This window comes from Schistocerca piceifrons, chromosome 3 (genome assembly GCF_021461385.2).
Source record: "Schistocerca piceifrons isolate TAMUIC-IGC-003096 chromosome 3, iqSchPice1.1, whole genome shotgun sequence".
NCBI lineage: Eukaryota > Metazoa > Arthropoda > Insecta > Orthoptera > Acrididae > Schistocerca > Schistocerca piceifrons.
Window position 1 is genome coordinate 306,643,179 of NC_060140.1, and position 14,080 is coordinate 306,657,258.

At 37.5% G+C, this 14,080-nt stretch overlaps 1 protein-coding gene across 1 annotated transcript in view; it reads left to right on the top strand.

Moving 5' to 3' along the window:
- The first annotated feature begins 4,462 nt into the window (after nucleotides 1-4,462).
- Nucleotides 4,463-14,080, top strand: part of LOC124788316 (O-phosphoseryl-tRNA(Sec) selenium transferase) — a 70,293-nt gene continuing 60,675 nt past the window's right edge. The window contains exons 1-3 of the mRNA XM_047255553.1: nucleotides 4,463-4,655; nucleotides 4,998-5,171; nucleotides 8,562-8,691. Of these exons, the coding sequence (XP_047111509.1) occupies nucleotides 5,058-5,171; nucleotides 8,562-8,691 (244 nt within the window). The 5' untranslated portion in view covers nucleotides 4,463-4,655; nucleotides 4,998-5,057. The remainder of the gene's footprint in view (nucleotides 4,656-4,997; nucleotides 5,172-8,561; nucleotides 8,692-14,080) is intronic.

Sequence of the window (14,080 nt, forward strand, 5' to 3'; positions counted from 1 at the left end):
CCTAACCTCCCTCCACTTCAATTCAGTTTGTCCACCATTCCACAAGTTTTTTGATTCCATCGGAAAAAAGTTTTTTGGTTGTTGCAAATAGTCTTCCCCTGAGCGCTTCCTTTAATATATGGAAATCGCTTGGCGGGTGTTCCAGCAATTCAAATCATAACTCCTTTACTGTTTCGGCTGTCCGTTTGGGAGAAATTGGCCGAGCGTCATCTTGCTCCAGGATGACACCTTCTCGCAGTTTTTTGTGACATTTGGTTCTGATTGCAGGTTTCAGATTATTTTACAACACATCACAATAGTTCTCACTGTTCACATTTTCGCCTCTTGTTGTGAAATGAAGGGTTACCACGCCTTCCATGTATTCAGAATAGTGTTAGCATAATCTTACCAGCTGATGGTTGATGTTTCAATTTCTTCACTTCTGGCGATCATGGAGGTTTCCAGACCTTGCTCACAACCTTATTTTCTGATTCTTGATGATGCACCCACGTTTTGTTCACAGTAATGAATTGCTGTAAAAATTCATCTCCATTGTGATGATAATGGGCCAAATGTTTACGATAGATGTCCATATTTTGCACCTTACGCTGCACTGATAAATCTTTCGGTACCCACCTTGCACACACTTGCCGAAAATTTATCCTCTTATGTAAGATGGAATACGCTGAACCATGACTGATATGTAAAGTATTGGCGATTTCGTCAATATGACCCATCTGTTTCCCATTGTCATACGCTCAACGAATTCCACTTGTTGACGTCGATCACTTTGCTGATCTTTCCTCAACACATAGAGAAGTTCTTCCCTGTTAGAAGCTCTCTATCCATTCATAGATATTGCTTCACAATAAACAGCTGTCACCAAACAGCGCATGCATTCGACGAATATTTTCTGCAGGTTTAACACCTTCTGCAAACAAAAAGCGAATCACTACCCTCATTTCCTCCTTGGTGTAGATCGACAATGTATGTGCCATGTTTCACAGTCTCCCACAATACAGCGACTAATGTGGGAATAAGAGTGACATGTTGAATAGAACTGTTGTAGACGACGATACTTCAGCCCTCAATACTAGCAGAGTCATCAAGTCCTATGACGAGAAATCGCAAAAGTCCCTTTGGTTTTCGACTTCTCCTCATATAAACAAGAAATGTGGAAAAGAGTACAATTTGTCTGTGATATCACAACCATTCAACCAAAAGGTTTTGCTGTACCATACTTTTATTTGTAATCCTTTTAAATAAGTTTTGTTCAGAAAATGTCTCTGGACCCTATCTTCAAATATTGGCGAAGAGATATTTCCTCCTAGTCAATTTAATTGAATTTTAGTACAATTTTTGTCACACACTAGATACTGCTTACATGAGGACTCCTGTTCAAACCCAAATAAGAAACTACATTCACCCATGCAACTCAAACATAAGCAGAAAGGAAATCTTTTTGGAGCATTAGTACCCTAATTTCAAGAAATAAGGTACATGTAACTTCTGTTCCTGATTGATGGCTAGATTATTCTCGTTATCTTCAAAAATGTAGTTGTGGCTGAGAACTTTGACATTCTAAATATTATAAGTTGTAGACCAGTATAGATATAAATTGGAAACCTGCTATCCGAATGTCATTTGGCAGAACAACTGGAGAAGAAGAGGAACTGCACTCTGACGAAGTGCAGTACCCGAAGGGGAAGTGCAGATTTTAAGTGGATCGACACAGGAATGTAGCAGCGATGCACAGAACAGATAAGAACTCCCGGCTCCCTCCAAAATGCTTCCCCTCTTCCTCAGCACGTTATGTTTCAATGAAATGCAATTCGTCTTGTGTCCAGTTATTATTATCGATTAGCTTGGTTGGTTGATTTGTTATTTGTGTCACTGTCTCTCTTCGGAAACAATGAATTCGTAAGATTATAAAACGTTTGAGACAAGTGCCATTGCAGGATATGTGATTTCTCCTCAGTCAAGCAAGTCATTGTTACTCCACAGTGTTGCTGAGCTCATCTTATATTGTCACTTGAAGAGATTTTTTGTCTTGTGGTAATAACGGGGTGAGTGGTATAAACTGGGAATGATGTTATTAACTTTATTAACGCATTCTGTTTGCAAAAATCATTACAGATTGATTACCACTGGTCGTCAGCCCAATACGAAATGAAATGAGGATCATAACCTCTAAAGCTGAAATTTAGTTTTTACGTAACAAATAATGATTAAAAGTTGCCTGAAATATAGAGTCAAAATGATGCTAGCTTTATGGCCTCATTCGTTCCCTGTATACATATGAAACTTTTTGATGCTTTCAATAATCAAAAAACTAGAAAGTACATTGACTCGATAGTCATACGGTAAAAAGAGGATTAAGTTTTAAAAGTAGAAATTTTAAGTTCAATCTTGTAGGCAAATTAAGATTCATTTGATCTTGTAGAACAGCCAGTGATGATTAAATAATATTTCTTGTATATGTTCCCGAAACTTCCAATGTAATGGCCACAACAATATGCAGAGATTTCAATAATATGAACAATATGTTAACTGTAAATTTACCGATCAGCTCTAGTCTTGAATCGGAAGAAAGGTCGATTCACACAACATATCAACAGACTGGAACAGACTCTCATGTCATGTCATCATCAATTGGTGGAGGATTCACACTAGATGGGCATCAAAATTATGTCAATTTACTTAGCCAAGTACTGAATGGTGAAAGTGAGGTTATGAGATATAACCTGTAAAACAAAAAGTCGGAGTGTAGTATCAGAATTGAGCAACTAACAAGATAAAGTTTATTATGACCAAAGCAAATTTAATAGCAGATATTCTTCATCAGTTTTATGTGGTAAATTGCTGAGAAGTGAAACATTTCAAAATCGACATTTAATTGCCAATAAAAATATGTAAGTACAATATATATAAGGAAGTACACAGAGCCTGTTTACCTTGTTATAATGTTTTTTTTCCTACATAGAAAATGATGTCATTTTTCCCCTTGGGATAGAGCTGATTTTTTTTCGTTTTATAAAGGGTTATGTAAAAAAATGCTTCATCAATTTATGTTCTCATTTATGCAAAATGTAGAAGCTCTGTTCTGGCATTGTAAAATCTGAATTATTTTTCTCTTTCAGATATCTGGCCTCTCTTAAAGAAGAATGGAAAAAAATATTCAAGTCATCACGGAACATTTCCAATTTGTCACGAAAACAAAGCAAATAATTAATAAATCTTAATAAGAAAAAAAGCGCACGATAAAAGGTTAACTCCCGCCGTTAGCAGAGGACAAAACGATTCCCCTCACCAACGTCAACGCCAAAACTTTCTTCCTGAAAACCTTATCGGATAATCTGTTTTTGCTTAGAGCCAACGTTGGTTATCCAACAGTACTGCGTGAGTTTGCTATTGTTACGAAAAACAATGATTTTTACCTCCGTGCGTAATGCAAGAGGTGCGGGTTAAGGTGCCTCCACAGCGAGAAGCAGGCATGGCTTGTTATCTCTCTCCCCCCCCCCCCCCCCCCCCTGCAGCTCCCCAGCCCTTGTCGATAGCTTTGGTGAGCTTGCTTACTCCGCTCTCTACAAACCCACAGGTGATCGGGCAATTACAGTTAACATACTGTAACAGCTAGCCGTGCTAATTAAGCCCTCTTAAAATTTCCAGCGAGGAAAAAGTTTCCATTGTATATCAATGAGGCGTTTGATCCCAAACATAAAGTTTTACGCACTTTTTTCCATTATCTTGGCTCTTGTTATCGAACGGAGGTAGGCATAGGTTATTTCTTCAGTTTGCTTGCCATCAGCGATCGATACAAACGAATCTGTTGTAAGAGGTATTGACGGCGAATAGTTCTTAAGTTTTCTTTAATTCCGATACGGATCTGTGGTAACAATGCAAGTGAGGTGGAGTAGTTGTAGCAGTTTCGGTATTAAAATCTCTTTCTGACCACCATATGTAAGTTCTCTGTGGCTTGTTTGAGTTGTTTCGGACGAAATCTGGAATGGATCCTTCAACAATTTCAAGGGAAATCTCAGTCTCTTTCGTTCCAATGACTGCGCTAATAACATCGATGTCAGCACTCTCATTAACATTTAAATGCTTGTTTGGACTGAGACAAAAATTTTCAGGTTTATTAGCGTTTTTTATTAGCTTTAATACTTACCTACCGGTATTCAAAATGTTGCCATTGGTCTGAATTACTGTTTCGTCAATAGTTTTTCCAGAGACGTGTACCTTGAACTTCTGCAGATATTTGCTTGCCGGAGCATGTTTATGACTCCATCCTAATGTAAGCGGACTTGATCCGACTCACGCCCCAAACTGCAATTACGTTTACAGCCGAAAAGAATTGAAATATTACAAGCGTTATTATTTCGCCGGTGATTTACACAGTCTTTCCTCGAGGGCTATAGTACGCTTTGAGTTAATGAATACGAGATTATTAAAAGCCGTTTTTGGTATTTGATTTGATATATTCGTGTATGAGCTGCTGGACACATTCCTTAATTGTGAATACCTAGTAATTAGAGCGCCTGTATAGTGTCTACTACTAATCTACAATTAGCGGCATCTGTTGAGTAACACTGCTACTAAAACGGTGAACAGACGAAATACCTAGCGCGCATGTGTCAAGGGAAAGAAAGCAACGAAGGAAAGGTGTTGAGGTTTTGGTACGTGGTTTCTGCAAATTTTATGCTATTTCAGTATTTTCTGTGAGCATTTGGGATTGTTTTGAAACAAAAGTCAAAAATATTTCATAGAAACGCAGGCGAAATGCTGGAAAGTGTTAAAAATGTGTAGTTACGAGTTTTGCAGTTTACGTGTCAAGTGCATCGTTAATATATTCCCCGATTGTTTTAATATAACAGTGCATTCTTGAATTCATGTTCATGTTGAATAAGTATTTGTACTTGGGGGTATTCTCTTCATTTGTCTGATAGTGCTCGCCATCTATGACACCTGTTTTCATTTCTGTATCAACATCATATCTCATGTGACGCACTGTTTATTAGGAATGGCAGTTACAAATTAGCGCCGCAAAGCTCTCCAGCCGACTCCGATTTTGTGAAAATATGAATAGTCACAGCTTTACATTAGCTGAACGGCTAATTCCGGCGACTTACTTACAACAAGCGGCAGCAGCAAAGAAAACGAGAGAGAGCCTCGTCAGACAACTCATTGAACAGGTAGGCCCGAGAAAGTTTTACCTTCATATATTGAAATACGAATAGCCCATAAATATACCCGCTGCCATCCGCAGTATGTTGAATCTTGATAAGCATTATTAGTATCTACGTGTATCAGGTGTGTGAATTTCTGTTTGTTTAATGTGCTGATAAAATTTGGCGTTAATACGAGAACTCTGTAGTTTTCATATCGCCATAGCATAATACTACTTACTACCTGTATTTTAAGAATCGTTTGTTGTAAATGTAAATGGTTGTTGTACATTTGCCAACATTCCAAGTGTTTACATCCCACTGACAACCAGTATGTACAATTTCTTGGGAACTGTCGATTCCTTTTTTGCACATTTAGCAGAGTTCAAAACTGGAACATGCAGTTCTCTGCCTAACTTAAGCTTTATAAGGCTTATGTAAGCCATCTCATTGTAAAACAAATAGAGTGCATTGAACACTAAGTAAGTGTACCCTCTGTAGGGATGGCGTTCCTCCTTGTTAGTGGGAAGTTTTTCCATTGAAGAAGTTCAACATAATCGGTTGCCAGAAGTGTCAGTAGCTTTACTTTATTAGGCTATGTGGGATGACACAAAGATCCAATGCCACTTAGCAAAAAATTATCATCACACTTTTTGTTTTATTTGTTTTAGTTTTTGCAGTTTTAAATTATCGTAGTTTTAATGTTTTGTAAATTTGTATGACTAAATTAGAGAGAAGCTAGAAGTACGTCCGCATAATAGTAAGTTGACACTATTTTGTTCAATTACAATGTATTTCTCGTGGGTAGATCTTTCAGCTTAGCTGTGTTACAGGAAAGTGAATAATTAAAATAGCCAGTAAGTATGGCTTTGTATGCTGTGTAGTACTTGTGAATGTGTAGCCTTAAGCCAATGCTTTAGTATTTTGCTTACAACATGCTATCATTGTTAACACCTAGCCATAACATTAACAATATACCTCCTATTAGTAAATGCAAATTGCTACATAGAAATGAGTATATTCACAGAACATGATCATGTATTTGAAGAATTACATGTTCACCATTTGCTATACAGATTTATTAATTATTTTCTTCTAGTTTGTCATAGCAACTATTGTCACTGAAAGACTATACATGGATTAGAATAACAAAATGATTGCCGGTTAAGTATGAAAGATGGGCATGTTGTCAGTTCACTTTCATGCGCAAGCACAACATGGCTCCGGTAGCACCAGCTGTGCAGTTCCGTACTGAGTACGTTCACATGTTCGCTATTAACATGCAGTCTTCAGTTCACTTTGCAGGATCCTACTTATCTTATCACTTTCGTAAGCAATTTCACAGCTTGCGTCACTCATTCTGTTAAAGAAACATAGCACACAGAGAACCAAAACAAATAACAGATCACAAAAATTAAGTGATACAGCACAATTTTCTGCTGCTGAGGTGGTAGAGCGGTATGGCAGCAGTGCACATAGCAGAGAGTGTAATCCAACTCGTGCTATGATTGGTTGTTGCTATAGTAGTGTAAACATCTAACTCTCAGTCACTTTGTTCACTTATTTTTGTTGGATAAGAATAACAATGCACACACAGGATAAAAAGCATAAGTTGTCAACTTTATCAAGGAAAATATGTAGAAGTACTAAAAAAATCTGTACATTTGATGGCTACGCAATTCAATTTTCTTTGTAATGCACAGCTTTTTGATAAGTATCTTAAGTACTTCCACATGATAACAGTGATCAGCCTGACAACTTACTTGCTTTATCTTGTGTGTACATTGTCCATTTGCTTTTGTTGATGTACTGTTCCTGTGAAGATGGTTGCTGTGACTGATACTGGTAGAAAATAATAATAAATTTGTTCAGCTGATTGTAAACATCCAATTCTTTAAATTCCTGACAGACATATTGAATCAGTCTGTTAACCTATAATAAAAATATACAAAACTATACAATAACACTACCAAATTATTATAAATAAATTGGCAAAATAGAGAAAGGAGGATGAAGGGAAAGATAAATAAATTAAAAATGAGAGGAGCAGCAAATATTCATTGATTTACAATAATGAAAGCACTTTATGGTATAAGGAAGTTCTTTAGTAGCATGATTTCCGTTCTGCAGTACGAACTGAAGGAGTGACAACTTTTGTGAATACATTAGTGAATGGTTTTTAGTCCCCAACATAATTTTAATAATCTCCTGTAGTTTATTATCAAATTAAAAATAAGATGAGATGACACAGCAATTATATGCTATATTTATATTCAAGAAAACTACATTTGTGATGACAAATACTTTCTTGCAGGTCAGTAGCAATTCAGATAACATTTCTCCACAAAAACCAGTTGTCAACTTTCTCGCACCCTGCGTAGCATAAATATTTCGGTGATGTTGTCGCTGTTGCATCAAATAATAATAGAACTGTAGTATTTATTAAAGCAAGTGTTCGTATGAAAATTTACTTGAATCTAACTCAGCATGTGACTAGCAGAGAATTCATCTCCCTTGATTAATGTCTAATCTGTATTTCTCTTTTACTGGCAGGACTATACTTTTGTAAGTTATATTCTGAAGTTCTGCCTGCACAGTCTCGTGCTATTTCCACAGTAAACTGATATGCTTACTATCGTTCAGTAAATATGAAAAATAATTTTGTAAACTAATGTTTTTTCTCTGTATTAATGTACTGAATATTTATATGCTATATAAATAATATTTTTAATTAGCGGTATAATGCTGTGGACACATTATCTCTAATTTTTTTAGTCCTGCTATTTAAATTCATAAAAATCTGCATGATTGGTAGATGCTGTGGTGGTGCTGAGAACAAATTCCACCATGTTTATGGCTTGAATAAAATAACTATTTGATTGACATATTGCAGTGGTTGCGTTGGTGGAGGGGCGGGGGTTGGAAGGCAAAGTTTCGGACATGCTTGATGAGGCTTCACTTGTGGCAACTAAACGAGCAACACATTGAGCATGTGGCTCTTTTTTTTATAAAAAGAAAAGAAAAAAAAAACCAACTAAGGTTGGCTAGTGACTGGCCAAATGACAATCACAAAATTATTTTAATCTAAATTAGACATAGGTGGCTCTCACCAGGTGTTTGGAAGCAAGATGGTGTGTTGACATCTAGTTTTATATTGCCAGTGACAGAATAACAAAAGGCCTGTTTTGGGTTGATGAAATTAAGCTAAACTTGTAGGTCCCAACCTAACCGCAACCACAGGTTTTGCTTTATGTTCAGCATTGATAATATTGATTGATCTGTGACCTCCCATTGATACCTAAAATTGCCCTCCGATTGCTTATGTGAAATGCATTACCAACATACTAGCAGTAGTGGAAAAATGTTTTGGTCTTCTGTCTCTACTGCTGAAAATTGATTTTTGTGTTCTGCTTACAGAGAAAATGGCCAGAAGAGGGATGGGATGACACCACTATAGAGATGTTTCTCACCGATTTGTCGCAGATGGACAGTAATAATTTCCCTGGTAACTGTGGCATTGGTGAGAGAGAAGCGAGAATTGCCTCAGGTGACTGCACAGATTTAGATATCGAATACACAGAATAAGATTTTTTTCCTGTCTTTGGTACAGAGAGTGTTAACTTTTTTGCATTCACTTTGTATTTTAAAACAGCATTTAACCTATTTTTAATATACTGTTAAGGATACAGGCTACTTTTCCGGCTCAGTATTATGCAAATATCAACACCTATTTCTTTCAGGCAATGTTTATAATGTATAGGTTTTACAGATTTTTTGTTGATACCAGATAATACAGCACTCTTTCTAAACAAATTAGAAGTATTTTGAATATTTTCGAACCTGATTAGGGTTATTAAAAAAATTACAAAGAAATTGATGCAATTTTCTTTTCCTAAATGCTTCCTCAAATTTGAGGTACCTTTTAATCCAATGTTAACACATTTGAAAGAGACCAAATTCTTACCAGATGTGCACGACATAATGGCTGAGGTACTAGACTTATTTAATTCCACATATTACTTATATTACAAAGATAAAAAAAATCACATCTTACATTTTAATATTCATAATTTTTTCTTAATAAAAATGTTATTTTTTCTATAATTTAGTTGATTTTGCAGTAAAGCTTAGGGCTACTACATGAGTATAGACTATTGCAAGTTACAGAAAAAAATTAGAGCAATGCTTTATAAACTTTAGGAAATATTTGTACCTGAATTCTGAAAAATACAACTTGCGGGAAATTGTGAATGAAGATATGAGTCCAATTAAACTGTGCCTCAGAACATTCCTGTAGAATAGTCTTCATCCTGCAGCATTTTAGCTTTTAGCACTTCTTGCTTCTTTGCTAACTGGAAGAGCGAAGCTTTCAGCTTCATGCACCCGTTGTCTGTCACACACAAGCAATTGATCTTCCATATTAGAGTGACATTTTATGCCTAAATTTCTCAGGACTTCCTATCACTTCATCATTGAAACATATCACTGCATCTAGTAAACCAACTTTAATTGTATTTAATATAATAGAGGGAAACATTCCACGCGGGAAAAATATATTTAAAAACAAAGATGATGTGACTTACCATACGAAAGCGCTGGCAAGTCGATAGAAACACAAACACACACATACATACACACAAAATTCAAGCTTTCGCAACAAACTGTTGCCTCATCAGGAAAGAGGGAAGGAGAGGGAAAGACGAAAGGAAGTGGGTTTTAAGGGAGAGGGTAAGGAGTCATTCCAATCCACACACACACACACACACACACATATATCCATCCACACATATACAGACACAAGCAGACATATTTAAAGACCATTAGTCCTACAAAAACATTTGTGGGTAATCTTTTGCATATGCAATGGTTGAAACTTTCATTTGTATTCTGAGTGCCCCAATGAAGACATTTACTAAGCAAAACAGGGTTACTCAGGTCTCTAAAATTTGGTTTTATTTCATTCATAACACGCTCAGGAAGAGAATGCTTATGACAGCATATTTGACCACTTTCTTGTGTTATTTGGTAACTACATCAAGAATCTGCTCCTTTAGGGCAAAGTCTGTGAGCAGGGTGCTCATCTGTGGACAACTTACAAAAGTAGGTGGCCCATACAGCTTTTATCATTGCTGTAACATCATTCAGAGGTGCAGTTTGTCTAATGGCCAGTCCATAATAACTCAGAAGGGTGTCTATTTCAGTTTCTGTAAATCTGCCTGGGCCAGTCAGAGATTTTCCATTAGATAGCAACTTTCCTTTTGTTTCTCTTTGTGGCTTCCTCAATCTAGCACCCATCCTCTTTTGCACATGTCCACAACACTCCAGTTCTGTTACCAAGGTATCACCATAAACATTGAGCTTGTTAATTTTATTGAAAGCTTTAGAGTCCCCATCACGTAGGTACTTCGTATATCTAACGTTATAAATGGGCACCGACCTCTGAAGTATATTTAGGGCTCCATCACACTCCATACCTCTTCTTAACCATCATAATTCTTAGAACACTGATGTTCAGTATGTCCTTCAGTGCTACCATAGCAGGTGTGGCAGTACTTACATAAGCACTCAACAACAACAAATTTTCCATTCTCCAGAGAAGTAGCACTCACAACACCATTCAAGGAATGATCTCCTTGATGTTTCCGTATCCCGTCTCCATATCCCTTCAAGTGCAACAGCAGTGTCCCTGGTTTCACTAATATTTTTAGTTTCTTCTACTGCATCTTTCATAGATGCTTTAGACACAACTGTCAAGGCACCTAAAAGTATTTTTATGTACTTGCTGAAGCTACTAGGAGGAGATGGAGGAGGAGGGAGGTCCATCAAACCACAAAACGTTTGAGCACCCTTTTTTCCAGACATTGCATACACTAACTTCAAATTCACATCATATGAATTATGCACAATGTTTGAAGTCATTTTCGAGGTAGATTTATTGCAGGATCTACACATAACAACTAATTGTGACGCTAAACCCCTCCTGATACTTTGTTGTTCAGTTATTTCCAGACAACCTACACAATCACACGGTGTACATTTCACCACTTTTCTTTATCAAAGAAGATAAGATGCCCACATCAACAACAACAAATCCACTACAAACAGCATCGTTGTTAGCACAAAAATTTGAATTACCAGGAGATGTGCCATGTGGGAGTTTCTTCTTTGAAGAACTGATACATAGGTTACTTTCAACAGTGTGGCTTGCTTTGTGTGTGAACTGGTTACCACAGAATTTCCTTTAATGAATTCCTTGATGCTTGGAATAATTTTTATTTTTTGCACACTAAAGGATATGTACTTCCACAAATATTTGTAGCACTTGGGCAACAAACATTCAGTAACACCTGAACAAACTGCTTCACCTAAACAAAAGTAAATACTGGCAAAGGTAATCATTTACAGGCACTAGAAACCTGCACTGTTACCAACATATACCATGTATCATATGTATAAACGCTGGAAACAGAAGGTTCGCAGTTCTTTTCGAAATAATACTGGTTTCTGTAACAGAAATAAAGGGGGCGTGGCAGCATACATGACCATAACTTTAAAACTTGGTGTATATAGGTCATTTTTCATTTGAAAGCCTATAATGTATGTATCAATGTAATCAGGAAAGACTGTAGAATTTAATAAAGCCATAAAAAATTTCTATTTTTCCACCATTTATAAGTACCCTGTATCCTTAAATGATAAGGCATTTTATTTAATTAGTCCTTTAAGAATTGGCCTGTGGAATGATCAGTGTAAAAGACTCTGATAGGGTACATTAGTTTTGCAAAAACTAGTAAGTGAAATCACAGAGGTAAAGAACAACAAAAGCACCAGTAAGTATCAACTTGGTTGTGATGTTTGATTGTATCTTGCGGAAGGATGCTGCCGTCATTTGTAATCATCGAATTAAACAGCAGTATCAATTGTATCTTGATGTTGATGTCTGTTGAATATTCTGCTTTTAAAACGAAGCACTAATGCTATGTTCTGCCAAAATTGGTCACTCTGGGATGTTTTATTTTGTGAAGTGTGTGATCATTATATCCTGCAATTATTGGCTCTTTTGGAATCAGGTTGTGGTGTTAATTATGTTGTTAATCATTGACATGCCTTACTGGCTATGAAATAATAGCCCCAAGGACAATAAAGAAAAAAAAGGCTTTCAGAGAAAAGGAGATAAGGTCTTTCACAATACAGTATGATTGAATTTGGTAGTGGGGCAGAAGGTGAGACCGTAGAGAAGGACTTACACTTCTGTGGGGATAAGTGTTTTGGAGAAAAGGTTTATGACTTTTTTTCGGTCGGCTTAGGTTCTCGATTCTGTGGGGTGTTGGGAGGAAGTTTTGAGGATAGGGTAAATGTAGTAGGTCTGCGAGGCGGGGTTTGTCAGCTGTGGAGGAAGTGGGGGAGGTTTGGAGGTTGTTGTAGAGGTGGTTGATAATGTAGTCCAAGATGGGAGTAGGAAGTGAACAGGTTGGAGAGTTTTTTTAGGGTGATGATGTACATGCTGCTCTCGTTCCTGGAGGGCAGTAGTTTCATTGTGTGATATGGAATCTAGGAATTTGGGATTGCATAGCAGGAGAATTTTATGGATGGAGAGGAGGTATTGCAAGATGGTTTCGGCCTGATTGACATGGTTTTGCAAGTCTATGTTGGTGAAGGTTGAGGGCTGGCAGAATATGAACAGGTGGCAATTATCATGAAGGGAGGAGTTGTAACCGATGATGGGTAATTAGGTGGTAAGGCCATTTGGGGGCATTCCTTGAGCCTAGCAACAACACAGGAAAAGTATTTGGAGTTCGTTCTGGCGAGAAATACGGAATCTTTTCTGTATTGATGCAGATGGAAGGGGCAAGGGTCCATGGTGGAGGATAAAAATTCATTAAAATATGTAAAAAATGTAGAAATACCTGCAAAAAATACCAAAATACATTGGACAAATCACGGAGTCGAGGTGGGGGGAAGAAACAGATGATTGATGAGGAAACAAGATGAAACCACAGGGAGAAGGCCTATAGTAAAAGGTAAAAACAACTGAAATTAATGTGAAAACACAGTGAAATCGAAGAAAAAAACAAATAAAAAGGATGTAATGTGGATTGCAGGTCCTTGGTCAGATAAGTGCGAAGAAGAGGGTCAACAGATGTGACTAGATTACATGAAGCTAATATGTGCAAACTGGAATAAGAGAGGAGCAGGCATGGGGGGGTTGGGGAGGAGTTGGTGGGATGAAGTAGAAGTTCACGTGGCACAAGAAGGTATGAAGAATAACATGTGAAAATACGTTGAGAGTGAGGCAGGGAATGTGACCAGTTTGAAGGTCTAGGATTACTGATATCGGCGGGAGTAATGTGGGACAAGAGATGCTACATCAACAGTCAGAGCAGTCTTGTAGCCATCTGCTGTGCATGGACAAGATTTGTTACAGTGTGGCTCATAGGTAGAGCATGCATTGCGATTTAGGAGGTGACAAGTGAAACACAGGCAAGAAGAGAGTGGAAGATGGGCACAGAGTATAGTACTGCATTAGACAATAAAAACGAAGCAAAACAAAACAATGGAAAATTCAGGATGGGATGATGACAATATTGTGAACCGTAGGCTGGATTGTGACTCACCATATAGCAGAAACATTGAGTCACAGATAGGTACAGTAAAAAGACTGTCAAACAGTATGCTTTTGGCCAAATAGGTCTTCATCAGAATTAAACAACACACACACACGTACATATGAATGCAACTCTCACACAAATGGCCACAGTCTCTGGCTGCCAAGGTCAGACTGCGAGCAGCAACACATGATGGGAGTAGCAGTGTGGGTGGTGGGGGTAGGTGGGTGCTGGGGGGAAGGGTGGGGAGGGTAATTACACTCCTGGAAATGGAAAAAAGAACACATTGACACCGGTGTGTCAGACCCACCACACTTGCTCCGGACACTG